The following is a 27,999-nucleotide window of genomic DNA, read 5'->3' on the forward strand; positions in this document are numbered from 1 at the left end:
TTTTCCAAAGCAATTGTTAATCATGCCAAATCTTGATTAAGTCTTCCAGTGGTACCAAAGAAACAAAAAACAGAGGGACCAAACTACTGTCCAGACAGAGAACAATTCTCCATCTTTGTTATTCTATGGTGAAAATTTAATGTATGGTTATTATATATATAGCCCACGCAAGCAATGGTATGAAATCTCCCTTTTCCCTATTTTCAAGAAGTGCAATTATGATTGCAAGGATATGTTATTAAATTATGTACAATATAGTTGTGTTGATATTGTTTATGTTTATGCTGATGTGTCTTTCAGCTGCATTTATGTGTATAAAGTATGTCATGTACTTAAATTTTTGTATAGGAAATTGGGAATTCCATTTTTTACATTTGTTGTGTGAATAAGTGTTACAACTAACAACTTTTACCTCATCTTTTCTCAACTACCAAACACTTGCTTTCAAGATGAAATTATGATACATGTACATTAATATTGTAAGTATTATTGATAACATTTGATTAAGTATGCAATAAGGCTTTTCCACATAGTATATTGTTGCACCCAATTATGTCACAGCGAATATTTTCTTTTAGCTGTAAATCCATCAAATTTAAAGTGGATGATGTCACTACCTCTGAAATCTTGTCTCTATAGCATGAAATATCATTTTATACTTCCTGTTGAGTTTATTCTTATTTTTGTGTCCAACGATTTAAAGACAGGGTATATTAACGACATTGCTACTACTGCTATAATGTACTTTCAATCAATTACGCCATCGTTCGGTGAAGGTGTACATTGCAAGAGCGATTTCTGGTTCCTGTACCCAAACATCATCACATTCACATTATGCAGTTGGTGATGCATACTTAGTGGGGCATTGTGAGTGATAGATGGAAGAATATGTAAAGCTGAAGCAGCGTCGGTAGAATACCCTGACTTGAATTGATTAATATAATGTTGCAGTTAGAGTTCTTCTTTTTTTTTGGGGGGGGGGGGGGAAAGGGGTGTAATGTCTGATTTTAGATTTTTCGATAATGCTGTCTAATTGATATCGTTATATGCAAATGTTAATGCAAACATGGGCTCATAAAATAAACCTGAATATGGACATGGAAAGAAAGTTATGCAAATGTATATATATACATATATATATATATATATATATATATATATATATATATGTATGTAGATATATTTCTATTATCTGAGGTCAAATTTCTCTTGGAACTGCAATGCAGTTGGCAATTTGCAATAATATTATATCTTTTGTGGCATATAAGAAAGAGTTTACAATCATGGTCTGTCATATTTTCTACTATCATAGATTATTATCATTGTCTTTCATAACTATCTTGCAATTTATGCTTTCATATTTTTGCAACAATAATATTTGTAGACTTTGCTGAATGCATGTGCAGTTATGCAATAGTTTGTACTTACTAATAAATCATTTGATGATGAAATGCTTGTATTTTTCTTTAGTCGCCCTGTTTTTTAACCTTGATGGATAAACAATTATATATGACAATTTATGGTAGGATAGAGAGAGTGAGAGAAAAAAGAGAAGGGAGAGAGAGAGAAAGAGAGAGAGAGAGAGAGAGGAGATAAGAGGGGAGGGATCAAGAAAAAGAGAGAGGGGTTGAGAGCTAGAGAGATAGATAGAGAGGAAATGGGATGGTGTGATAGAGAGGAAGCAGATGAGGGGGAGGGATGATGTAGCACGGAATGACCTAGCTCCCATAGGAATTGGAAGCCTATTTATGTACTGTTTACCCACAGCAAATTTTCTTTGATATTTTTTGTTTAGGGCCTTTAACGTTTGGGGGCATATTGAGTTGAAGAGAAACAGGGAACTTCAGACAGACTGAGACAGAAAGAAAGGGGGGAGCATGGAATTCAACAAATATGTCCTTTTTTAAAATCTGAAAATAAGATGTCAATCATTTGATTTGCTCTTTTTACATTAAAGAACAAATGTGTAATTCTTACAGCCCAAACTACTCAAAAGGGTCACTTTGTAATTATATGCGCTTGACATCGACACCGCGCGCGTGATATGGGTTAATCGAATGCATATTCATGACCTTACAGTTTCATCCATCCGTTGTTGAGTGTCAAGTTCGTTTGGAAATTTGTAAAAACAGAGTGACATGGCTGAAGAATAGACAGTAAATTACCAGGTAAGAATCCTACTAATTGGAGAAGATAAAGAATTTACTTCTAGAGTATTGCATGTAATCATAAAATCATATTTTCTCCTAGAATATCGTCCGTCATAAAAAGAATATTTTAGCGGATCACAAGGCTCCGAGCCCCCCGTCTTGTCGGGGGTGTGATCATGTGATGGTCGAGGCAGTGCTAGTGAACTGATACTAGTGATACGATAAAGTGACAGGGAGGGACAGTGTACAGTAAGGTCTACTAGCATGACTAGTTCAGTAGCAGTACGACTATACTAGAAACAACTTACAGTGCAGATTTCGGCACTATTTCAGAATCATATCCGTACTTTGACCCGTAACTCAGGTGTGGAGATCTTCAAATAATATGATCATGATTTAAAAGTTGTTATATTTTTCTTACCGGTTTCGTGTCAATTTTCTTATCATTCTTGGAGTATTTTTCCTAAAAACAAAGACTTTAATATACACCTTCTCACGGGATTCAAAGCAAACTGCTGCACGATACTGTACCGACGTTGGGTAATTACCATTTATGCATGTACTGTGCAAGTTGCACAGCTGAGTTCTCAATTGATGCGAACATGGCCAGTAATACAAAGTTTTGGTATGGGGTCATGAATTTGGTTCAAATGAACATATTGGAAGCATATACGATCCTACAATATTCAGTGATCGTTGTCGCGGTCGAAATCGACTCTAAAGTTATGAAATTGTAAATAATAAACACTTCATGTTGAATAGCTCCCTCTCAAGGTCAAGATATTAATTAAGCTATAAAACAATGTCTATTGACTAAAATCGACCGATTAGCTATTCTCGTTCCGAAATTATATACCACAACTACATACTCTGTGATTTGCATGGTCGCAGCTACCATTGTACGGCCGTAGGACCTATTTGAAATTTATCAAAATTTACCGGGAGCACCGGTAAATCTTTATATTCAATTTTTCACGAAAGCAGAAATGTTTTAGGGGCTTAAATTTCTGGTGTTTTAATACATCCACAGGGGCATCCAAATATATCAAAATTGTAAAGAATCACTATCCACCCATTTTTCAATATTTCCCAAAACTTTGTAATACCTTTAACCAATGACTTAAGCCTTAAGCTAATTTTGATTTGTTATGACAATTAACAATTTAATATTGTTTTACCTTAATTAAAAGATAACAAAGTAGAGTCTAGATCTAGATTCCAGATCTACATAGGGATAGGATTGGTCTGCATAGATAGATAGATAGATAATTTATTGGTCCATATTAAAAAACATAGAAAATTGGCCTCCACTGGCAGCACATAAACATAATACAAAGTAGTTACAAAATAATTGATATGTCACATAATGTACATAAATTCACACGAGATCATGACATTAACAAAACACATAAGTATAAATTACATAGTAATAGGGAAAACTTAAGAAAGAAGTCGACATTCAAAGATTGAGAAGTGAGAAAAAAGTTGTAAGGAGACTGAGGAGCAAAAATAGTAATAAGAGAGAGAGGGGAGAGGGGGAAAGAGACAGAGAGGGAGGGGAGAGATAGAGAGATAGAGAGATAGAGGGAGAGAGAGAGAAAGATAGGAACGAAAGGTGGACGTAAGGAGAGAAGAGGGTATAAATACCATTCTACTCCAGGGCATTGTTGATTTTATATAAAAAGATATATTTTAAATGATTTGATTCAGAATTCAGGCTTTATATTGTGGTAAGAGTTTTCACCTTTTGAGATTCGTCATTGCACAAGGTCGTTCGCTAGGCTGTAGTTGATCTACAGCATAACTTAAAGGCACACTGTCTCACTTGTAGCTACTTGCTCCCTCTATATCGAAAACTTCCCAAATCGGTGCCTGTTGGTCCCCCATGATCCTTTTTTTCTTATGTTAAATGAGAGCTGAGTTAATCAGATAGCCACCTGTCACAGTGACCTCGATGGCTTACTGGGTGGTCTAATCCCTTCTTGCTGAAGTAGTAACGCCACCCTTTAATTGATAGAATACCCCTGAACTTATGGACCTGGTAACTTTGTTTGTCAAGCTTTCCAAAGTTGTTAATGGGCATCGCTATTGACTAAAAGTAGTTTGTCCTAAGATTTATTTTAAGCATGGGAAACAAAACTTTTCCAGTTAAATTTCCTTTTATTGATTAGACCTCTGAACTTGTTTGTGCTTAGGTAATTGATTAATGAATTTGGAGGATATGATGAGATATCCAAGACATCAAGAAGAAAAAAAAGTATGATGAAATGTTAAAAAAATGAAATTTGTTGAGTTTTATGTTAGCATAATAATCTCGACTGTTATATATGTGTAAATTCATGAAAGAAATGCAATGAAGGTAAATTACTCTTTTAATACCCCAAATACTCCATTACCCATGTATATATATTTTTTTCCTTCAGAGTTGAACTATGGCAACCTCTAATTACAAGAAAGAAGATGTTCCTCAGGCATCAGAAGATCCTCCTCAGGCGTCAGAAGATCCTTCCTTAGACGTCCAAGAGAAATCAGAAGAAAGCAAGGGAAGGCAGGAGGAGCCTGTTGCTAAGGTGGATTCTAAAGGTATATTATTCTTACTGTTATTTGTCCATGCATGTAACATTTTTCATTTGACTGCTTTCTGTACAGAGGATATCGAAAAGGCACTTTCAGTGACACATATGATGAAGAAGGTAAAAAAAACAAATGAAACTTTAAAACAGTCATAGAATTTACTCTGTAATATGTAACTGATGTCATGCTTTGAATATGCGGACATGTGTAACACAGCTGTCTGCCTAGTTATCACTTATTAAGTGGCTTGGTGGATGGATTTGGACAGTTTCTTAATTTATTCATATATACTACCACTCCTCAGGCTGTACATGATATGCTCGAGCCAGCCAATCGTCCAGGGAATCAAATTTACTGTTGATCTCCCCCCCCCCCCTCTAGGCTCTAGATAATCCATACAATGTGTGCACTTTACTGAAAATTGAAACACTATTACTTAACATCGAGTTTTTAATATCTTACCATGTATTATTTGTAGTGCAACCTTGTATTTTATATCTGTATGGTTCAGGTGTTGAGAAGGACGGTAGCACAGAGGCAGAGATTCTTCCCATCCCAGACACATGTATAGATCATCTCACTCAAGGATTGCTAGATGCTATACTTCCTCACTTCCAGAAACATGATAAATCACTTACAGAGCTTACGTAAGTAACTTCTCTATGAGGCTGTTCACACCGCAATGAGATAGCGCGGTCTATCGTAGCACCCCCTTTTTTCTAGCGCGCGCTAGACCGCGCTATCTCTCGTGGACCACCCCCAAGAGGTGCTCCAGTGGCACGCCGTGGCTCGCTGTTGGGCGGACTGAAATGACGTTGTACCTTCCAAACCGCAGAGATAGCGCAGTCTAGCGCACACTATCTCTGCCGGTGTGAACAGCCTCTATCATTATTTATCAATGATAAACAAATCTATAAACGGGAGGAAAGAACTGCTGAGGAGGTTCTTACAAAGTATGCTTTTGTAGGAGTTATTCTGTCTTGGTTATTTTCTACAGATATGATGATTAATTGATTTTTCTATGATGAAGATTATGTAATTTACGAAATGGGATTTGTCTCACTGTTCAAAGCCACTCTCCACAGGATGCATCTAATGAAGCCATTCATGTCCAAACTCAATGATATCTTATCAATTCGATCAGCCAGAACTTTACCATAGAAAAGTACACATCCGAGTGTTTATCAGAGAAACAAAACATTTATTGATTTGTCGTAAACACGTTTTTGTTTTGTATTTATTGAACAGGAGAAACCAAGTTCTATTGATTGAAACTCTCCAGCAAGAAAACACAAAATTTGCAGAGAACAAGATAGTTGAGGATCTTACCAAGATGGTAAGTAATCCATGCTCCATGATCTTTAATATTGTAAGTATTTATAAGTAAAATAGTGCTCTTTTACATATTTTTAAGGGTACCAATCACAAAAAAAAATTGTTTCAAACTAGAATGTATAAAATCAAATCTAAAAACTCTCCTTGGCATTCTACGGGTTATTAAATGGCTGAGGGGTGGGGTGGGAGATTAATACACTTTGAATTTTATTGAATTTTTTTTCTCATAAAGCTCAAAAGTAAAAACTCAATTTAAATCGGCCAAGTTTTGGGAAACGTTGAATTGTTATGATGATGTATTCAAACAGAGGCACTATTATTACAGGGTCGTGTTTGACTTGTTGATCAATTTATAAGTCGTAGGTGTTGATTATAACGAAAGTTTAACATGATCTCACCTAATATGTTTGTATTTTTATCTATGAAACTGAAAACTAACCATTTGATTACGATCTATAATTTACAGATGCTTGAAGCCAAGGTGTACCAGGGCAAATTGACGGCCATTAAAAAGGAGATGACATCATTACATGAAAAGTCTAGCAAACTAAAAGTATGTACATGTATTTATAAATTCTTGAGTATTTTCAAATAAAAATGCATTTATCTATATGTTTTTTTGTTGTTTTTTGTATGTTTTATTAAATAAAAACTAATATCACAATATTTACAGGTCATCAAAAATGATTGGTACATAACAAAAAAAAGATACATATAAAAAATAAAAAATAAAAAATAAAAAGGCATTCATCTATATGTTCCGTGACATTTTAAAATGTCTGATAAAGAATACCATTAAGTTCATCAATCACCAAATTGACCAAAACATGTTTTGCTCTTGATGTAAGGGGCTTCATGTGGCTATACTGTATTCAAAATATGAGCTTCAAATATGACTTCTACAAAGACTCAAAGAGATATTGCAAATTTGAATACCGGTACATTCTTTAGTGAACAGTGGAACAACTTGTTCAGTAGACTAGTTAACAACGCCTACACACTTGCATAGAATAGGGCGTACATGTACGCACTTAATGCAGGCATGTCCGACTTAGGCTCTGTGTGGGGTTTCATATAATCCCTTATTTTCTTCATACTACTTAACCGGTTACCAATAGAATACGGGCTAAAGGTTTTTTAGGTTGATTTTATACATTCCAGCTATACACAAATTATATTTCAGGTGATTTTAATTCATTCATACCATGCTATATTGTTTTCCTTGACAGAATATATCAACTCTATATGTATCTCTAAATGACTGAATTGCTATTACCATTTACATTTTATCTTTAAAAACAAACTACCGGTATACATTAAACTTCAACCGTAAAACAACAGTGAATTCAATCGTGAAAGTCATTTAGTAACTAGAATTGAATGTTTGTTTCCCTCTTCAGAAAAAAGCTTTGAAGCTGCAACAGCAGAAAATGAAAGAGAATCTGGAGAAGGAACAACAGAGAGAAAGAGAGATTGAAGAGGACAGAAAGCTCACTGCAAAAAGACCAAACGCTTCTTCATCAAAGAAGACAGCTCCACATAGGTAGCCAACAATTAAGACATAGAAATATAAATAGAAACACCAACCAATAAGTGCAAAATACTAGATATATATATAGGAGAGTTTGTATTAATTTACATCGGTTTTTCATCAAAGACTGTTTTAACAAATATTGATGGGTGACTATTGATGTATTGAATGCACAATTTTTTTGATGCAAATTATGAGATTGAAGCATTCCAGGCAGTATTGGTGAAGTGTTTGAACAGTACTGATCGTCAGTACCTAGGAATCATGCAAGGAGCTTCTTGTAGCTACGGTAATCAGAATTGGTGCTCTGAGAAAGATGAGGGAGAGGGACATTGACGCTTAAGGAATTTTTTTTTTCTTCTGATTTTGAAGGCTATTTTTTTTAAATGCCAACTTGTAGCATTTTATCTGATAGGTTTTTTGAAGTTTTCAAATATACCCACACTTTTATGACAACCCTGTGGCCAGCTGCTAAACAAGAGGGTTTGAATATCATATGCCATTTTCCTGTTGTTTATAAATCATTCCATTAAAAATGGACAGAAATGTGTAATATTTATTGTTTATTCAAAAATTGGCAAACAGGAAATAAATAATAAAATTGTAAAAAAGAAAAATAACATTTTGTCAGGGGTACCTGTATAGCATCTACTGCTTTTCTTATTGACCTGAATACACAAGATTTATTTGATGTTCATATACATGATTATAATATCTTTCTGTGCATTGTGAAAACATAAAATCATTCATTTATAAGTTTAAAAAGAGAAAATTACTCATGAAGTACTGTAACCAGTCAAAATTTTACTCTACGACTTGTATTTATATGTAACAACAAAACTCATTGATAATAGTATGATAATCTGAATTATCTCAATAGTGTATTGTAAATATTCTTGTTTCCAAATTTCAATTTCCAATTTTGACAGTGTATTTTTTCCAGATTTTTATTCTAAAAGAAAGTATACAAAAGAGAGTGACATCATTGTGTGAAAGAAAATGATCTCAATGTGATTTCATGATCTTTGGAAATATACCACAAGAGTTCAAGTTGCTACTTCTAAGTTTCTCAGACGAATATACAGACTTTGTTTGCACACTTTTGAAATAATACTAACAGCTATAACAGTAATGAGTCAGTTATTTTATATTTCCAGAGTAGATTACCAATTCACCCATAGATGAATTTTGCTAAATATACTCCATCCATGATTTTTTTTTAAGGGGTAATTTAAATATGTAATCCAATTGTCTTCCAATGTGTATGATGAAAAATATATACGATGATGTAAATGTAAACAAACATTATGAATGTTTATTTAAGATTTATTTATGAGTAATAGTAAGGGGTAACAGTGAGATTATGATAGGATTGATTCATTAAAAAGAAATTACACTGCATGTGCAAGAAACATGAATAATATCTGCCAAATAAACTTGAAAGAAATAGATGATAGCTGAATAATGAGTCCCCCCCCCCCCCCAAATTAAAAAAAAAAAAAAAAAAAGTTTTATCAGATCCATCGACTGAATTAACACATGATTACCATATGTAGGAATTCATGTGTTGATCATGGTGCTTTTAATTGCAAATGTTATCAGCTAGTTTTTCATGTTGGTTTATATTTTGCAAGGCTAAACAATTTCATTAGCACATAATGCAGAATTCAGAATGAATTTCAGACCTTTTTGTCTGGAAATGCTGTAACTGTTGCACTACCAGATCCTGAATTATCTTTGAAAGAGAGATCAATCTATTTGGTACAAAAAGTAACAAAGTTGCTATGAGTAAAAGTAATCAATCGGTACTAAAGGGTTCAAAGTAAAAAATAATATACACTATTATAGTAACATATCATTCTAGCTGTATTGATATGCCATCAGAAGTACTAATTGTTATTTAATAATGTCAAAGTTATATTAAAAAATATAATTTGTTATGTTTATATGTTATGTTAAAATATGTAAAACTAGTTTGTGGCAGCTCTGGGGGTTACATGTGGGGTGCCAACTAAATTTGCCAAACATAAATATTTGAGACACATGTATGTCCCCCTTACATCCTGTAGAATGTAAATTCTGGGCCTGCCACAGGTAGTTAAATTGTGTTCATGTAAATCCCAACTTTTATTTTGTTTCTGTATGGTTCTTTGAGGTTGATTGATTGTGTTTCATCAACAGTGAGGATACAAATAAGCTTGAACTATTAATAACTATTAATTAATGAAGAAATTGGAATCACACATGTTATAAAAAAAGGGAAAATTTGAGGTAAGCTGATCTAAATGTTTGTATTATTATGTGTAAGGCCCAAAACACACATGCATCAAATGCTGAGAAGAATATGTAGTACATGTATACATGAATATGATTTACATGTATGAAATGAAAGATGTAAATATAATTGTTACTAATGAAAAAATCATATCCTATTCAACAATGTTGAACTGCAATAAACTTTGTGAATAAATGAAATTTTTATACATCCATGTACCACAAGGTTTTTTCAGGCTGTTGAATTTGTCTTTCCTTACGGCCATCACAGAATTTGGGGGCTCTATTCTGAATACTATAAGGATTCTATAGCTACTGAACAATCTGAAGGGGAAAACAAATTGATAATGATTTTGGAGGTGCATATGCATCATAGGAATATGAAGATGGATATTTTAGAAGTTTTAGTAGCACACATTTAAGAAAGGGGCACATTGAAAATTAGGATAGCTTGGAAGAAAATTATTAAAACAAACAAATTAACAATAACACCGAATGAAAAATGAAAAATACACCATTTAGGAGAGAAAAAGAGAGAGAGAGTGAGAGGCGGGGAGGAGGAGGGTTCTTAAATAAAGATATATCTAAGCTACTGAGTGGGCAGGACCTGAAAAATGTTGATGGTTCTTTTTCAACATCAATATATTAATAAGTATGGGTATTTTGGATAAAACGACAATACATTCTATATTCTGGCTATAAATCGTTACATATGCTCTGCGTTAATACAGGACTGCTGAAGAGGGGGTGGGGCATGCACATGTGTTGAAATTGAATATATGCATAAACCTTTTACCCCGAAAGTCTTCAACAACCAATCAAATAAAGCCAAGTTGTCATACATTCATTCTAACCTTTGAGGAACGATTGTTTTGTGTAAATATTTCGAGTACGAAACATCAATTCAATATGAATAAAAATAAAATATATACAAAGCTTGATCAAAGGATATAGGGAAATTTTGTATCAACCTCTAAACCATGTGAATTTATCGTTTAATCACCCTGTTTACGATACATATGCAAATGAAACTTATCTTATTTGCATAAAGTTAAAATCATATGTGCCTAGTATCTGTACAATATGGCGGGTTTCAACACTCTTTCTGTCACCGTGTTTCTTCTTTTTCTGGCAGTTCTGTACTGTTCTGCACAACCTCCTTTCAAAAAATTTGAGTACAAATACAGTTTCAAAGGTCCACACTTGATACAGAAGGATGAAACGGTTCCATTTTGGCAGTACGGAGGAAGTAAGTAAACTTCATTTTTCTGTTCGTTGTCCTCGCTGCGCTCCTAGCTCGCTAGCGCTGTAGCTGTCCGCTGCTAGCTGCTTGACGACGTGGTTTAGCCTTTAGGTGCAGGGATCGGATGGACGAGCATCCGGCCCGTCTTGGCTAGTTGAATTGAGTCGATACAGCAATGTGTATAATAAATAGTCATGTCAATGACAGCTGGAACCTGAGCAAGCCTGTTTTTATAATTAACATTTATTTATTAAATTATAAATATTACATTTTTAATGTGTCGAGATCCACGTATAACTTTACATTTAGCGCATGCGCATAACGTTCATCCAAATTCCAATATCGTATACATTTAGGTCTATCGCATAGAGTCTACATGTAACGTTCATCCGATATCGATATCGGTAAATTGCATGCAGCCTCATTTTCCTAAATTGTGCCTTCAAGGGCCCTTCTTATTGGCTATCGCTGGCTGCCAGCCATTCGCTCAATGTTATAAGATATTGGTGCGAGGAGAAAGCTTCCGATTTTCTGCTTTTTCAGTCAAACCCTCTAGCCTATATCTATTTGTTACAATTTTTTCAGCAAGAAATAAAAGGTTTAATATTTCACTTAAGTTTAAGTCTGACATAACTTTTTTTTAAGTTTGAAAAATTGTATTTAAGGTACAAACTGGAAAATATACGGTATTCTAAAATGTTTGTTGAGTTTTTTATTTTATATGTTTGCCCTGCCATGTGTGCGTCAGTTATGTGTGACAGTGAAGTGCGTCCCCTGTTTAAAGCATGACATGTCAGTGTGTTATGTAATTGACGATCAGCCATGCATCAAGTCTTTCGTCTTCTTTGTGCATGGCTGATCGTCAACGAAACAGAGTTAAGTCTTTTGTCAACTCTGTTTGTTGCTACGGCAGGCAGCCAGTGAAAACGAATTTGTTTAATCAAAGTATGGAAATACCAGCATTACTTTAAACAAACAGAACTTTGTTATTCCTGGCTCATTTCTCCTGATTGAGGTGTAATGAAAACGGCAAAAAATAAACTTTCTAGAAATGTGATTTTCTCTTTGAAATTCAGATACTGCCCGCCAAATGACTTTTTGGTACCCTCTCTTCAAATTGTTTTTAATCACTCATACATGAAATATGCATCATATGAGTTGCATCAAATGAAAGAGGAGGATCTAAGCTTTACAAATATGTGTAGATTATTAATTATGATTGTGATTAAGTTATGATAAAACATCGATAACTCTCAGTTTCGTTTTTCTGGGACGCACTGTACATTTATATACCAAATTCAAATTAGTCTAAATCCAGTGAGTAATCAGTGCAGCTTGAGTCAAATTTGTTCTTTGTTTTATATTTTCATGAATTGATGTAAATTGAGTTGCTTTGAAACAAGTTTTGTATTAATGATTCAATTCTCAATTGTCTCAATATAAACTCAGAGTTTGTTTACATTAGATAAAATATATCTTTCGGTTTTTACAGGCATTGGTAATGTTACTAAATGTGTAATATCCAATGATAAACTACATTTATATTTTCATGAATTGATGTAAATTGAGTTGCTTTGAAACAAGTTTTGTAATAGTGATTCAATTCTCAATTGTCTCAATATAAACTCAGAGTTTGTTTACATTAGATAAAATATATCTTTCGGTTTTTACAGGCATTGGTAATGTTACTAAATTTGTAATATCCAATGATAAACTACATGTACCGCACAAAACATGTTTTTAGAATATAGGTAAAACTTAAAGACCAAATTTCTACAGGCTTTGCTTATCCTTATGTGTTGTGTGCAGTATCTAATCCATTGTAATACTACTGGTACTGATATTGTGGTTAGCCAGGATCAAAGTTCTTATGTACCAGGATTCCTGGTCTCCACTAGATTTTAGAAGTTTTATCATTTCAATAATAATGAAATATTTAACTATACATACAAAAAGTTTTGCATTCATGCAATATTTAGTTCTGCATTTAATAATCATTTTATATTTATTTGCCATTTTGCCAAAGAAATCACCAATTAGGCAATTACCAATTACTGACATTATCAGTGCAACAGTAAGCCTTTCATTTATGGAATGTTAATTATATAAGCCACATGTTTAACTATACATACAACAAGTTTTGCAAGCATGGAGTATTTTTTTCTGCATTTGAAAATCCTTTCATATTTATTTGCTAAAGAAATCACCAATTAGGCACAATTACCAACATTATCAGTGCAACAGTTATTTATTGTGAAAAACCATCAATTTATTGGCTTTGACCAAGTGTAAGTTGCATTTGCCTTAAAAGTATGGATAGCTTAATGTATTGAACTTCGTACCTGTATAAGTGGATTAATTTCATCTATCATTTGTTTTCTTCATTCTTTTCTACCAGGTGCTCTGGCCAGTGAAGACAAAGTTCGGGTAACCCCATCACTGAGAAGCAGAAGAGGTAATATATTACATAAATACATCAGAGAAAAGCTTTTTAGACGGTCATACCATGGAGTTACTCCATGGTCATACTAAAGCTTTTAGTCTTGCTCAGACTAAAATACATGAATGAACAGAAAGCTGAAATCAATAGTATGAATGGCAAGTTTGCAACTCAAGGGGAACAAATGCACTTTTTAAAATGATGCATTTATACAATACAGTACATGTATTGTCATATCAGTGCAATGTAAGGATCAAAGAGTAATTTGTGAAACTCTTCAGCTCGTCATTGGATTGGATTGAGAGGAATATTGATTAGAAAGCGGGGAACAAAAATCTGAAATAACAAAGTCAGATGTGTATTGGTGTAATAACTAATTAAACCATGTATGAGTGAATATGAACAATCGGAATGAATTTTATTCAAGAACATTATATGAATTTGCAATCATAGCTTACTAAGAAGGCTGCAACATATACTGTTATTTTAGGCAGTACCGGTATATTATATACCGGTACATATAATATGTTGGTTATAATAGAATCTAACTCATTTTTATAAATTTAAGTAATTTATTTATATTGTTTTTATTAAGGGAGCTGTTGATTCTACAATGTAGACTCATTCTACTCCAAATTTGTTAAATTTCATGTTCAAAATATAATTTATTATTATTCTAGAGAACTAAAATGTAGTCCCTACTGGCCTATACCTAGCTTGTTTGTACTGGGGAAATAGTATACTATTAACACTGTGGGGCGGACATTTAGGTTAACACTTGTATTGATACTAAGTACATTGTGTGTTTGTTTCAGGATTCAGTAGTCGCTATCAGATATCATTATTTGATCCATATGCTTTGTTCCCAACCAGAAATAGCACACGTGGGTTGTCTGAAGATTAGGGACAGATTTAGCCTTATATATATCTTGCTGGTAGCTTTACGGTTTGAATGAGCAAGGAAGCTGAGAGATTTATATGATATAATATTTCCATTTGTTCATTCTTAAATGCATACATGTATGTATACATGTGTGTATCTAGGCAGTAATATAAAGAAGGGTTATGCTGAATACAGTTTATATGGTGTCATGTGAAGAATTTTCTCCTTATGCATAATATTTTGTTTAATTTCTTCATGAATTGGTGTCAAGGAAAATAGTAATCCTTTTTTTTCTCCAAGAAAATGTAATCACACCCCTCCAAGAAAATGTAATCACACCCCATTTTTGAGAGTCCCACTGGCTGATTTTCATGAAGTACGACTGTTGATCCTTTATACATGTATATAACCCCCCAAAAAATTATGATATATCAAAGAAGATCTTTCAGTCTGAGCCAAAAACTTGACGGCTTTAATCTTGACAAGATTTCTTGAGTAGAGCCTTTTAAAAACAGTAAAGTCAAGTTCAGAAGGCTATTTAGCAAGGAGACTTTTAAAATACTCTAAATCCTTTCAATCATCTTCACTCAATCTGTTGAAGGTGACTGCTGTTGGGACAAAGGGATTGAAGATACATGTATGGGGAAAATATGGCAAAGAGCATTTATGTCTGCTACGACAAGGCTAAAATTACTCTCACTGATGTATTACGCCTACTAGACACCTTGAATAATTCAAAGGGCATATCAACACATGTACAAGTATGCATTCTGCTTATTGTGTATCAATGAACATATGATTTTCCATATGCTGCATACTGAGTTTCCTTGAATTTTCATATGTGGTTCAAACATTTCTTTATAAATGTATCATCATCACAGGACATTATGTATTAGCATTGTAAAGAGTATTGTTTTGGGGTCTTAAAGTTACTAGGTCCCATTTGCAGCCAACATCAAATTCTGTCAAAATTTGCAGGAATATATGTGAAGTATGTCTTATCTGTGAAATTTAAACGTTAGCAGTGTCCTAATGTTCAAATTATGCAAGGAAACCCATTTTACTTTCTAGACTTCACTGTCAGACACTTTTGAGTGACTTCTTTTTGTTCTTTGGTAATAACATACATAAAATGAGCTGTAAAGGGTACATGAGCATTTCTCTATACATCAATTACCCACTTCTTGTAATGGCCAAAATTAAACTGATTAAATCTGTAGCGGACGTTTAGACTATGATTTTAGACCATGGGTAAATTAAACCTCCTTCTTAGGTTATGGCCAAGTTGCCGTATATATTACCTGTAATATGAAAATGCTCTTGCCTCTGACAATGTACTTTCAATGTATGGTATGCAAAAATTGCAAATACATGTGTTTGATTTATCCAAAGGTTACATCTGGTCCAAGATGGAAACCAGTTTTGATTGGTGGGAGATAGAGGTCATCTTCAAGGTCACAGGACGTGGTCGAGTAGGAGCTGATGGATTGGTAAGTCGATCAACTCAAAGATGATCTTTTAATCAGGGTAGTTTTGGTAGTTGATTGATGAGAAATGATCTTGTTTGTATTTATTAACAAAAAATGTGCAGCTGTAGTGAATTTACGTAAGTACTTATTAAATGTTAAATATATCCCAAGGTAGCTCTCTCTCTCTCTCTCTCTCCTAAATTTGATACTTGCTAATCATGTTATTGCAATGTCTTAATGACCTGGTAATGTAAAGGAGATCATTAACAAATACATTTGGTACTCTGTCAATCTGTGGGAGACAAATTTATTTTCATTTATATTCATTCATCCGTGGTTTACTTGGAACTTGGAACTTGGAAGTTCATTTTGAGTAGATTAAAGGTGGTCATAATATTATTCACAACACAATTGTGATTACGCAAATATCTATCAATCATACTTCATGCTTCAAAAGATTAAGGGTACTTACTACAATGTAAATACTTCAAGCCCTTGTAGGCTTGTGTATAATTGAGATGGGCACACAAGCTGCTGTATCACATGGCGTGTTACCCTGTTTGAAAATTGTTGGTTGATTCGCTATTTGAAAATCATAGATGATGAATATTTCACTGTGTGGAAATGTCTGTGATGTCTTGAGATTCTATTCTTTGTTCATATGAATATTTGCATCTACCGGTATAATATGTAATTATACCCTGGTATAAGTTATAACCAAATATCCGCCAATAGAGACTTGTAGTGATAACATCATAGGCCTTCATACTTATGACCGTCAGACAGCTAAAAAGTTGAGTTATCAAGAGCATGTGCCCTGACCAATATAAGTGAATACAAATTTGTTTTTCTTTGATGATTTTGTGTACAGGGTATCTGGTTCACCCAAACCAGAGGAGAAGAAGGGGGCGTGTACGGAAGCTCGGACAAATGGAACGGAATGGGTCTCTTCTTTGACTCCTTCGACAACGATAACCAGAGAAATAATCCTTACATTCTAGTGGTGACCAACGACGGTACCAAGCAGTATGATCATCATAACGACGGGTTGATGCAGCAGCTCGGCGGATGCATGAGAGACTTCAGAAACAAACCATTCCCAGTCAGAGCAAAAGTAGAATATTACAAGAATGTCTTGACAGTGAGTAGTTTTCATGGGAATATATGGTAACATTTTATCCATAAGAATTTTTGATGATTACTATTCATATATACAGTGCCTCCCAGAAAAGAAGAAACCAAGAATTATTAATGTTTTATCATAATTTCATCACAATTGTAATTAATAAATGACACATATTTGTAAAGCTTACATCATCCTCTTTCATTTGATGCAACTCATATGATGCATATTCCATGCATGAGGATTAAAAACAATTTGAAGAGAGGGTACCAAAAAGTCATTTGGCGGGCGGTATCTGAATTTCAAAGAGAAGATCACATTTCTAGAAAGTTCATTTTCTGCCCTTTCGTATGACACCTCATTCAGGAAAAATGAGCCAGGAATAACAAAGGTCTGTTTGTTTAAAGTAATGCTTGCATTTCCGTAATTTGATTAAACTAATTCGTTTTCACTGGCTGCCTGCCATAGCAACAAACAGAGTTGACAAAAGACTTAACTCTGTTTCGTTGACGATCAGCCATGCACAAAGAAGACATAAGACTTGATGCATAATGCAAAGTTGTATGGCAGATATCATTTATTTGATCTTTCTAGGCATGTTTTGTTTGTCATGATCAAAACTCCAGATTTTCTGTGAAATGTCGGTGAATCTCTACTGTTAACTTTGATTTCAGGTGTACTTCCACCAAGGATTAAGTGCTAACGATCATGACTATGAGCTGTGCATGAGGGCTGAGAATGTCTATCTTCCTCAGAAAGGATACTTTGGTGTGTCCGCAGCGACTGGTGGTCTAGCAGGTAAACATCACTGAGTATGATTGGTCGGTTTAGGAGTGTTCTTTTTTTCTCTTTTCTTTTTTCTTTTCCTTTTTCTTTGATGATATATGATGTATAAGAAAAATAGTTATTTTATGACCAGTTTGTTAATGCAGAGCAGCCACACATTGAAGAATGGTTTAGAAATATTGGTAGTACAGAAAGTTCTGAATGACATCTTATTGACACTTTTGTCATGTGGTATATTTTTGATAATTTCATATTTTCGTAGTAGACAAGTATTATTTTTTAAAGTGGTCAACATGATATCCTGCATTTGGGTTGAAGCGAATGAAATTTGGAATCTTAACTCCAAACCTAATCCAATTACATAAGTATTCCTTTTCAATATCTCAACTGATTTTAAAAACAGTACAGGTCCATACTATTTTGTGGTTTTGTGTCACTTAAGACTTGTCTTCATCAGTATATCATTAATATGTTACCTTTTCTTAGATGATCATGATGTTATGAAGTTCCTGACCCATAGCTTGGCAACACCGGAATCTAAAGTAAGTAGCATGTAGACAAACTAACATTTGTAGTTAGTTTCAAAATTTCTTCATGTAGATTCATTCATATGTAATTAAAGGAATCCGGTAACTTTGTCGTAGATCCTTCAAAAAAATCTTTGATTTAGCTCATGCTGCAATGATAATTATAAACCTTCAGGTCAGTCAGGAACCCCATGACTTTTAGAAGCCTGATTATCAAGATATTTATGATTGAAAATCAAAATCAAATTTTGCGTTTGCCAAACAGTTTTCATAACACTACAGACTAGAGGGGAAAACGAGTATGGTAAAACCGGTCACTTAAAATTTAGGCACTTCTTGATCATTTTGAAGCGCAATTTTGTTAAGGCTTCAATATAACACCATATCACAGACACTGATAACACATAGGGCCGTGCATCTCAGATTTAACATTGTTAAACGATTCCTTTAACATATTATACAAGAATATAATTGAATGCACTTCTGCATTGCACCAGTGAGGCTCTGTACAACAAGTATATCAAAATCAGACAGTAAGAATAATAATAATTTAACTGGCCGTTTGTTGAAAGAAAATAACTGTGATGTCACAAATATCTGGCATTGTAAATGTGTGTTTTTTTAAAAAATGTGTGTATATAGCAAGATAAGCTGAGATTACTAGGGGTATGATAATAACCTCTTTTAGTTTACAGTGTGAGTATGTTTTGAAGATACTATTTCTTTTTTTCCTGATTTAGATTGATAAAGACGGATTCATCACTGATGAGGAGGCCAAAAAGTTTAAAGATGAATTTGATGACTTCCAAGGAAAATTACAGCAGCAGAAAGAAGAGTGAGTATTTTAATGCACCTCTGCCATCCATATTATACAGTAACTAAAGGGTCTTTTAAAAAATCACAGTGTAGTTGGGTAAAAGTCAAAGAAGTATTAAAGAAGGTAGCTGGAACTTTATAAATGTATGTTTGAGTGTGATGTGGTGGGGCTCATTAACAACGGTAAACTCTAATATTTGAAGATGTGCTTTGTGAAGAAATTGTATGCATATTTGTCTACCTTTTTTAAAAGTTCTTGTGAATGTTCATAACAGATTCTCTGTACAGACATTGTACACACTGTATTAAGAAAATAAGAAACATACCATGATCATACAGTATCTATATGTGATTTTTCTGTTCCTCCCAATTCAGCTTTCGCCAGCAACATCCAGATAAGATCAGAGATGATTACGATGATACTGATTCATTTGTAAGTATGATGATTGGAAGTAAAATGACAGTGGAATTGATGAATAGATAGATAATCATATGTGTTTCTTATCATAAAAAAACTTATGTTGTCTCTGTGGACAGAATGACACGAAACAGCATAGGTGTTGATTTCAAGTAAAGATGCATGAGATACCAAGGATGAAAGTCATGAGTTGTGCAATATTATGCACTTGTATTGCACCTCATAGTTATCAGTAAATTGGGGTGCAGATAAAGTATGTCGTCACAGCTGATAAGAAAAGGAGAGATCTATTATGTAGAAATTTATTCACTTATTCAATTCTAGATTCCTGCTTATGAATTGATAATAATCATGGGTGCAATCATTGTAGCCAATTACCATGAGTTCAATTAAACGAGCCTCTACAATCATTTTTGTATTACAATCAAACCTGTCTATAGCAACTGCCTAAGGGAAACACAGAAAGTGGTCTTTGTAGACAGGTTCCTTTAGTACTGGTACACGTTTCAATGAGAAACCATTTCCAAGGGAAACAAAAAAACATTGTCTTTGTAGACAGGTGGTCACTAAAGCAGGTTTGGCTGTACATTCATGCTTACCGATATTTTGAGGTCTCTTATTCTTTGGTGTTCCCTTTTTAATATGAAATATTCCTCCTCTTCTTTTTCAGTTTGAAGATGATTTCACCAGAGAACTGAAGCTCATTTTGACTACACAGAATGGTGTTATGCAACAGATCAAGTGAGTTCCAATGCTGGATATTCTCTTTTTTTAATTTGATTGACTTTGTATTCATTAGCTCCAAAGTGACACAAATATTAAAGGTATGTTACGATATTAAACTTTGATTTTCCAATCTTTTTGATAAAATAAAGTAAGTCTTAATTTGTTAACTTACTTCTAAGTTTCCTCATTGAACCTGAGGCTGCTGGGTGTATATATATATATATATATATATATATATATATATATATATGTTGATGTAATTATGCAATGCGAGAAACTATGAGTTTTTTATAATGAAAAAGTACCATATCTGAAATCAACCCTAAACCTATGGCTTTACAATAATCACTTTATCTTGGGAGTTTAAATATGTACATGACCAACTTTACAGTAAAGTAGGTAGCTGAAAGGAGTTTTACCATAATGTTTACAAATCATAGAGGATATGTCATTGATCCTAAACTTTGAAGGCAGTTGCTTAAAAGTTGAATTATAGTTATATACTTTGTACACTAGTATTGTTTTAAAATTGTAATCACTATTAATCACTATTAATTCCAAAAGGTGCTAAATCCATTTTTGTAACTTCAGAAAAAATAGAAATTGTTCACCAGATTTTGTACAGGCGTCTATGGAAAAGTGATATTAGAAGGTGAATTTTTTTCATAATTGCTCCCCAAATTTAGGTAAATAATTTTGTTGAAAGACAGGTACTTAAGTGAACAATGTTCTGATATCTATAACTCAATTTTCATCAAAACAGAATTTACCTTCTTTTGGCATTAAGCTCTTCATATTTGTCTCTCTTTCCCATGTGATACCAGAATGCTAGGGAGTAAATTGGATGAGATAGTCGGTCGACAAGAAAGAACCCTCTCCTTGATGTCATCGGTTCAAGCTGCATCGGCAGCATCAGTAGGAGGGGGCGGGGCACCTCCCGTACAGCACACCGGTGGGGCGGGGTCTGTTATGCAGAGACACGAGGTAGACTCGCTTCTAAACACTCAAAGAGAATTACAGCAATCAGTTAGAGATATAAGGTAAGAGTAACTATTAGCCTGTTGAGTACTGATTGTTTCATTCCCCATAGATTTTGTACACAAACCACCCTGTTCCTGTAGGCTATGTATTAAGTTCATCTATTGAAATTCCCAAGGCTAGGGCTAATAACCATTTTAAACTATCAAATTTGAATGACTGCGGGGTAGTTCATTAAAAGACACAGCAGGACTTTCTGTAAAATACAAAATGGCTTTATCAGCAAACATAAAATGTAGTGTGGAGCCCCTGTTATATCAATGTCGAAGATTTGTTTGATCCTGTTATTTCTAGAAAAAGAAGAGAATTCAAAATTTGATATTCATATAGTTCATATTATGAGTTAAAGGATACATTTTGTTTAAGTGTATGACCGCTGAATTGTGGAACACTTTCTTCATCATGCTATTTAAAAGCACTTATGTGAACATTTGTGTCGGTTTTTCAGGAAGTCATGACACCTGATTGGCTAAAGCAAATAAAATGAGACATCCATCTATCAATATTTTTACTTTTATGAAAACAAAGCGATAAGATAAAAGAATTATTCAAGAAATATATAATTTGATATCAAAGAAGAGCCCTTTATTTTAAAAATGGATATTTGAATAGACATGAACATTCAGATGCATCAAGAATTTGAAGGAAAAACAAAACCAAGATTCTATTCTTTGTGTGTTTGACTTCTGAAAACAAACACTAGCGACCCATCCTGGTTGTATAACCAGTTCTGGGAAGAAAAAAAATGGCAGAGCAGTACTGGGAGGCACAATGTCATTTATTTTGACTACACTTAGTAGATAAGAGTATGAATCATGTATACACAGTCATGTTATGGGGAAAAAATTCTCACCATTTAAACATGCATGTTAGAGACAATGAATAGGAGAAGGCTAAAGATAATGCAGCAGCGATTCCTTATCATTTAGTTATGGAAACAACTAGGTAGGTTGCAAAAGGGATCCTTTCACACATTTTTTTTTGGTAGATATAATCTGAATTTTATCAATAGCTTCACCAGCAAACAACTTCACATATGGGCAATTCCACGGTAACGGAAGGACACTCACGACAAGATTTTTGAACTTCAGGTTCATACTAAAAGAACTGTTTTATTAGTATAAGATGTGAAACAGTACAGATATAATACCTATATAAGTGCCTTTAATTCTCCCCCAAAAAATTGTCATTATAGTTAAGTAGTGTAAGAATGTGCATATTAATTATCTCGGTAACGGAAGGACATAAAAATGGACATGGTTTTTCCAGTTAATTAGTGTTTATCCAAACTTTGTGAAGTTGATGAAGCTTTCCACTTGACTGAAACACATTTTGTTCCCCATAGTTTAATACATACTAATAAAACATTTCTTTTAGTATGAACCTGAAGTTCAAAAATCTTGTCTGAGTGTCCTTCCGTTACCGTGGAATTGCCCATATACTGTTTTAAACTGTTGATTTTCTTTTGTTTACTAAAAATGAATGACAAATTGGTAAGTGGGGATGAAATGCTTACTTATTCCTTATATGAAGGACAGTTAACTATAATAAACCCATAGGTAAACCGCTGCTGAATAACGCCATATGTGAACAACGTTTAAGATGTCACTTCAAAGTCACACATGCTTGACATGTACCCAACCTTGTAATGAATGTGTTTTGTCCTTTCTTCACATTTGTTCCTACCAGAAATGTAGTAGGTGATGTTCAGAATAAAGCAGGTCTGATATATAATCGCCAGCCGACCAATCAGGGTGCTCAGATGAACCAGGGGAATCCCCTTGCAGATCATGAGATGTTAGATAAAATCAACTCTATACAAGACAGTGTACTCAAGCTAACACATAGGCCTGAGGTAAGTTACATGCTTCATTTCACAATGTATTCTCTTTTTCCCCCCGATGAAATAGAGTGAAGAGTGATGGTTATAGATTTAGTAGGTATATATTTCCTCCTGTTAAATACTATGTCCCTTTTGTAGCCGACATCAAATTTTGTAGAACATTGCAGGAATCATGAATATGTCATGTATGTCCTATCTGTGAAATTTAAACGTTTACAACATCCTAGTATTAAAATTATACAAGGAAACCAGTTTTTTTCTTTGGTAATAAAATACATAAAATGAGCTGTAACAGGTACATGCAGCATTTGTCTACATTAATAACCCACTTCTTATAATGGCCAAAATTAAATTGATTGAATCTTTGCGCGGCATAAAACATACGACCATTCAATACAAGGATCTGAAAATCAGACTATTTACTTAAGTAATTGCCATCACTTATGTCGCTTCGACAACTAATCGTCGCTATTTTCCAGCCCTTTCTTTTGAAGGAAGTTCTAAATCAGTATTATCTTTCAAATGCCATTGGAATTTAACCTTTCATTTTTTCAGCCTGCAAATGGGACATTGTACCTTTAACGGTTTCTACATTTTAAACAATTTTAACCCTCAAAAGTTATTTATGACACAAAAATTATGGCAATGATATTTCAACAGCCCAAAAGCGGGGTCTGAAGATGTAGTGCATGTTTCTATGGAAGGAAGAAATATCATATTTATTTTTCTCATAAAATACTGAGAATTAGTTTGCAATCACTGTTATTACAATTCTGTGAATCAGAATAAAACAAAAAAGTACTGGTGAAATTCATGTTAAGTGCTCCAGTGGTCATTGCACAAAGTATTAGATATTTCTATATTTTTTAATGATTTATTCAGTTCTTTTTCTAAAAAACAAATGTGTGTAAGTTTTAAATATACATGTTCATTTTCATCCAAGTGGCAGTAAAATAAAAGTGCTTTTTACAATTTTTTCTCAACAGACACAACAAGCAATATGTCCACCAGCGCCTGATATGCCTTCCTGCCTCACGCCAACATTATTCTTTGTTTTCGCGTTCATTCAAATTTTTGTGATCTTTCTCTACACAGTATATAGGTGAGTAGATATATGTATTGTTACGATTGTGTTTTGTAACACAAATAAAAATTGGTTTTTAGCCTTTTTCCAAATATTATAAACATCGACAAATTTCATACTTGTTCTCTAAATAAAAGTTGTAAATCATTGTTATTCATTAAGTCAAGAGCCATTTCTGTTAGGCTGTGATGTTAGACTGGTAGATTCAGGGTATTTCAGCAGAAAACTTTATACATTTGATCTTGTATTAAGCAGAGCTTGTAATCACTGACTGCTAAAAGCCATGTTCATTGTTCTTGTTATATTTTATTCCATTTTCTATAGTGTCATCCTTTGAAATATATGTAACAAATTTCTTTGTTTCTTTTTTTATTGATGATAATTCTTTCCAATGTATCTTTCTTTTCTCTTTCCGACAGGAGTAAACAAGAAGCAGCAGCAAAGAAGTTCTACTAATCCAAGAAAAAGAGTTTTAAAAAACAGCATTATTCATGGGAAACTCATTTTTTATCAGGACATTTGTTTATTATTTTATGTTTCTTTGTTTAGCTTAAATTTGGACATTATTTTTTGTTGTAAAAATGAACAGTAAAAATGAAAAAAGAGTGAGTTCTGTTACGGGTCAGTATTCATATTCTTGCCTAAAGGAAATTGTCAAAGGTGAAAAATTTTACTTTCTCAATTTTTTCTGATGTTCCAGAGCTTTACTCATACTCCAAATTTAGCTAGAAGTTTTTATCCACTGCAACAGTAAAAGATACTCGTTGGCATAAAGGTTTCATGCAAATGTCTTTAACCTTTCTTTCGTGTTTCATGATTTGAATGGAAAATTTCTGTTGATTCATTTGTTTTCTCCCCTCAAGCTCACATCGTTTATATGCATCCACAGCAATGGACAAGGTTATTTGTAAATATGAATTTAATAATAGTTAGCGGACTTCTCGGCTCTGTTTCATTAAACAACTGCCACAGATCAATGTCACAGTGTGCTCATAGCCAATCGATGCAATGATTTCAGCAGCTTACATAATGAAAATAAATGATTAATGATCATAAGTTTGATGAAACGTAGCCCAGGTTATGTTTTGTATCACAATGTTAAATACTAAAAGGGTAAAGACTTTAAACCTATATAGAGTCACGATTTTGCAGTTGGAAGAGAGGTGCATGTAGCTATGAATTGTTGGAATTCTCGTATGCTTGAATTTGAAGTCTTGAATAATGAAATAAAAACAGCACAAAACGCATTTCAAATTTCTGGCAAAACCATTAATGATTGATACATTGGAAGATTACAGATTATTTGGGGCTATGTAAAGCGCTCCAAAAAACATTTGTAGGATGTATGCATCCTTTGCTGCTATTTTTACCTGGAATTCTAACCAAACCAGACACAACTCATAATAATAATAAAAAACGGTGCTTATAAATGAGTAGCAATGAAACTTTCATTGCATTGGTAGTTTGTAATGGCTGTCTGAATTGTCGATTCCCTTTTTCTTTCTTTGTTTTTTGCGACAAATTTTATAGGAAGCTATCGGATAAAGGGTCATTTGAGATGACGTGCTATTTTGTCATTTATCAAAAGTGTTCTTTTCAGAATTTATTATAACTGCAAGGCCTTGACATTTCCGAAATTTTACAAAGTGAAGAGTGGTTGAATGTAAAACAAAAAAAATCTACAAACTGTTTATGCAGAAATAAAATATGTATAATGTTGGTGCTTTGTAGAAAGTATAAATTGCAAGGTTATGATTGTCTCCATAGAAATATTTTATTTTTAAACTATGTATTAAGGCATAATTTGATTATTTGATCTGAATACATACATTCTTGATAAATTTGTGAAATAAGTTACATCTCAAAAAAACTTCCATTGCATACATATGGCACAACTCTTCCTTAAAATATATTTGAAGTACTTCTGTCAAAGATTGCTTTTAATGTAGAAATCCTACCTTTTTCCCACATCTCATTTGAAAAATGCCTTTTTTATGCTGATGGCTTGTTGTCATTTTAGAATATTCTTCTTGAATGTTGATTATGATGGTAATCATGAGTATTATTATGATTTATGATATTACTGTTCTTTTGTGTATTGTTAATGATCTACTAACAGTATAAGTATCATTATTGTTGCTTTTAATGATATGTAATTATTTCTTGCTGACATTGAACATTGAAACTGGAGGTTTGAGGTCAGAGACTTGAGCTCTTGTTTTAGAAAGCAATTTTTTTTGAAAAGTCATTCGTTCTTTCTGTTTTGTTTTGTTGGGTAACTGTTCTTCATTGTGCTATTAAAATAAAAGTAAAAAAATAATATAATTTGATGAAGGCAGGAGATTCATACAAGCCTTTTTGGGCTTGAAATGCAGTATTAATATTTTATTAATTTTAATTTATTCAGCATTATCATTTTAACTGATCTTTTGTCTGGCCTTGCATGCCACTTTTAAAAAATCTTGTACTTTGTTTTATTTCTCCATTACTTTCATTCAATAAATTTCCAGATACTTTATTAAGGTCTACTAATGAAAAAGATGTTAGTATATTTTATTTGTTTTTATTTGTCTGTTTGGGAATAAAGCAATGTGATTAGGGATGTACGGTGAAGTAAAGTTTATCTATTACTCTTTTCCTTCTCATTATGCCCCTGCTCCCATATTGGTAGAGAGGCTTTTCGTCCAAATATTGGGGTTTTATAAGTTAATGAAGTTTAAAATCTTAATGTTGCAATATATTTGACAAATAATGGAAGGCTTTCAAGGTTTGTTTTATAGAAAAGGGACATTAATTTATCTGATTTATTGAATGTCAAATTTTCACAAGGTGGAATATGTGCTAGAATATATTGATATATAAATGCATTGTACTTCCCTTTTTTTTTAATTCCAAAGAAAGTTATATTTACGTAGGCAGGTTATGTTTGATGATTATGTTATGTTTAAACCTTGATGATTATGTTTGGTTCTACTTCAGTATTTTGTTTGCATGTGGCATATGCAAGTACAGCAATGTACAGGTATAATAAATACAGTTATGTGTATTTTGACAAAGCAGTATCAAATGTATAGTTTCTTGATCTGTATCCTCGCTCACTTTAGAATTATAGAATACTTTCATGTGTCATTGTCTTCAGTTCAAAGTTACAAACATTCCAATGCTGCAGCAAGGAAGTTATTGTTAATTTTAGTCTCATTATTAAATTAAAAGTACTTTACATGTACAAGGCATGTATACTGTACTTGGAAAAGGGCACGTCTGTTGAAAGCATCGGTTTGAAAAGAAAACTCCATTGGAACTTGTTATGAAATGAGTTTTCCAGTTTTCAGGAACTTTCTCTTCAATATCTGAAAGATACATACATGATGTGTAGGTAAATCAGATAGCAAAATATGCACTTTCTGTAGTACATGTAGGTCAAAATCATGTCAACTGCAAGGTTTGAGGTTTACGACATGATCATTCTGTCAGAGGAGTACTGTAACAGGCCTCAGTTTGTGTTAATTCCAGTTAGTTGTACACATCTGTCAATTAGTTTTCAGTTGTATATGTTTACGTGTGTATTTCAGATTTGTTTTCTTTTTTCTTCATTTCACAATCTATGATACTTGGATTATGTTAATAAATTCTACCTTTATGTTTACTTCATATTTTAACTCAAGTGAAACTTTGCATTTGCTTTCGTTATGGATGTATAGATGTACATGTATATACATCGACAGATTAGCCATTCGAA

At 33.3% G+C, this 27,999-nt stretch overlaps 2 protein-coding genes across 2 annotated transcripts; both read left to right on the top strand.

Moving 5' to 3' along the window:
* The first annotated feature begins 2,055 nt into the window (after nt 1–2,055).
* LOC762368 (biogenesis of lysosome-related organelles complex 1 subunit 6) lies at nt 2,056–10,083 on the top strand. The gene is made up of 6 exons (XM_001197916.4): nt 2,056–2,168; nt 4,574–4,733; nt 5,236–5,371; nt 5,973–6,060; nt 6,526–6,612; nt 7,460–10,083. The coding sequence occupies exons 2-6, from the start codon at nt 4,583–4,585 to the stop codon at nt 7,604–7,606; spliced, it is 609 nt and encodes a 202-aa protein (XP_001197916.2). The 5' UTR covers nt 2,056–2,168; nt 4,574–4,582; the 3' UTR covers nt 7,607–10,083.
* Nucleotides 10,084–10,915: 832 nt separating this feature from the next.
* Nucleotides 10,916–27,919, top strand: LOC115918285 (protein ERGIC-53-like). The gene is made up of 13 exons (XM_030972421.1): nt 10,916–11,113; nt 13,506–13,562; nt 15,823–15,920; nt 16,771–17,040; nt 17,697–17,820; nt 18,295–18,350; nt 19,076–19,170; nt 19,527–19,584; nt 20,240–20,310; nt 21,120–21,335; nt 23,023–23,188; nt 24,163–24,278; nt 24,680–27,919. Exons 1-13 carry the CDS (start codon nt 10,948–10,950, stop codon nt 24,714–24,716), a joined length of 1,530 nt encoding a protein of 509 aa, XP_030828281.1. The 5' UTR covers nt 10,916–10,947; the 3' UTR covers nt 24,717–27,919.
* Nucleotides 27,920–27,999: the final 80 nt, after the last annotated feature.

The sequence above is a fragment of the Strongylocentrotus purpuratus genome, unplaced genomic scaffold (genome assembly GCF_000002235.5).
Source record: "Strongylocentrotus purpuratus isolate Spur 01 unplaced genomic scaffold, Spur_5.0 spur5_scaffold_6, whole genome shotgun sequence".
NCBI classification, from domain to species: Eukaryota; Metazoa; Echinodermata; class Echinoidea; order Camarodonta; family Strongylocentrotidae; genus Strongylocentrotus; species Strongylocentrotus purpuratus.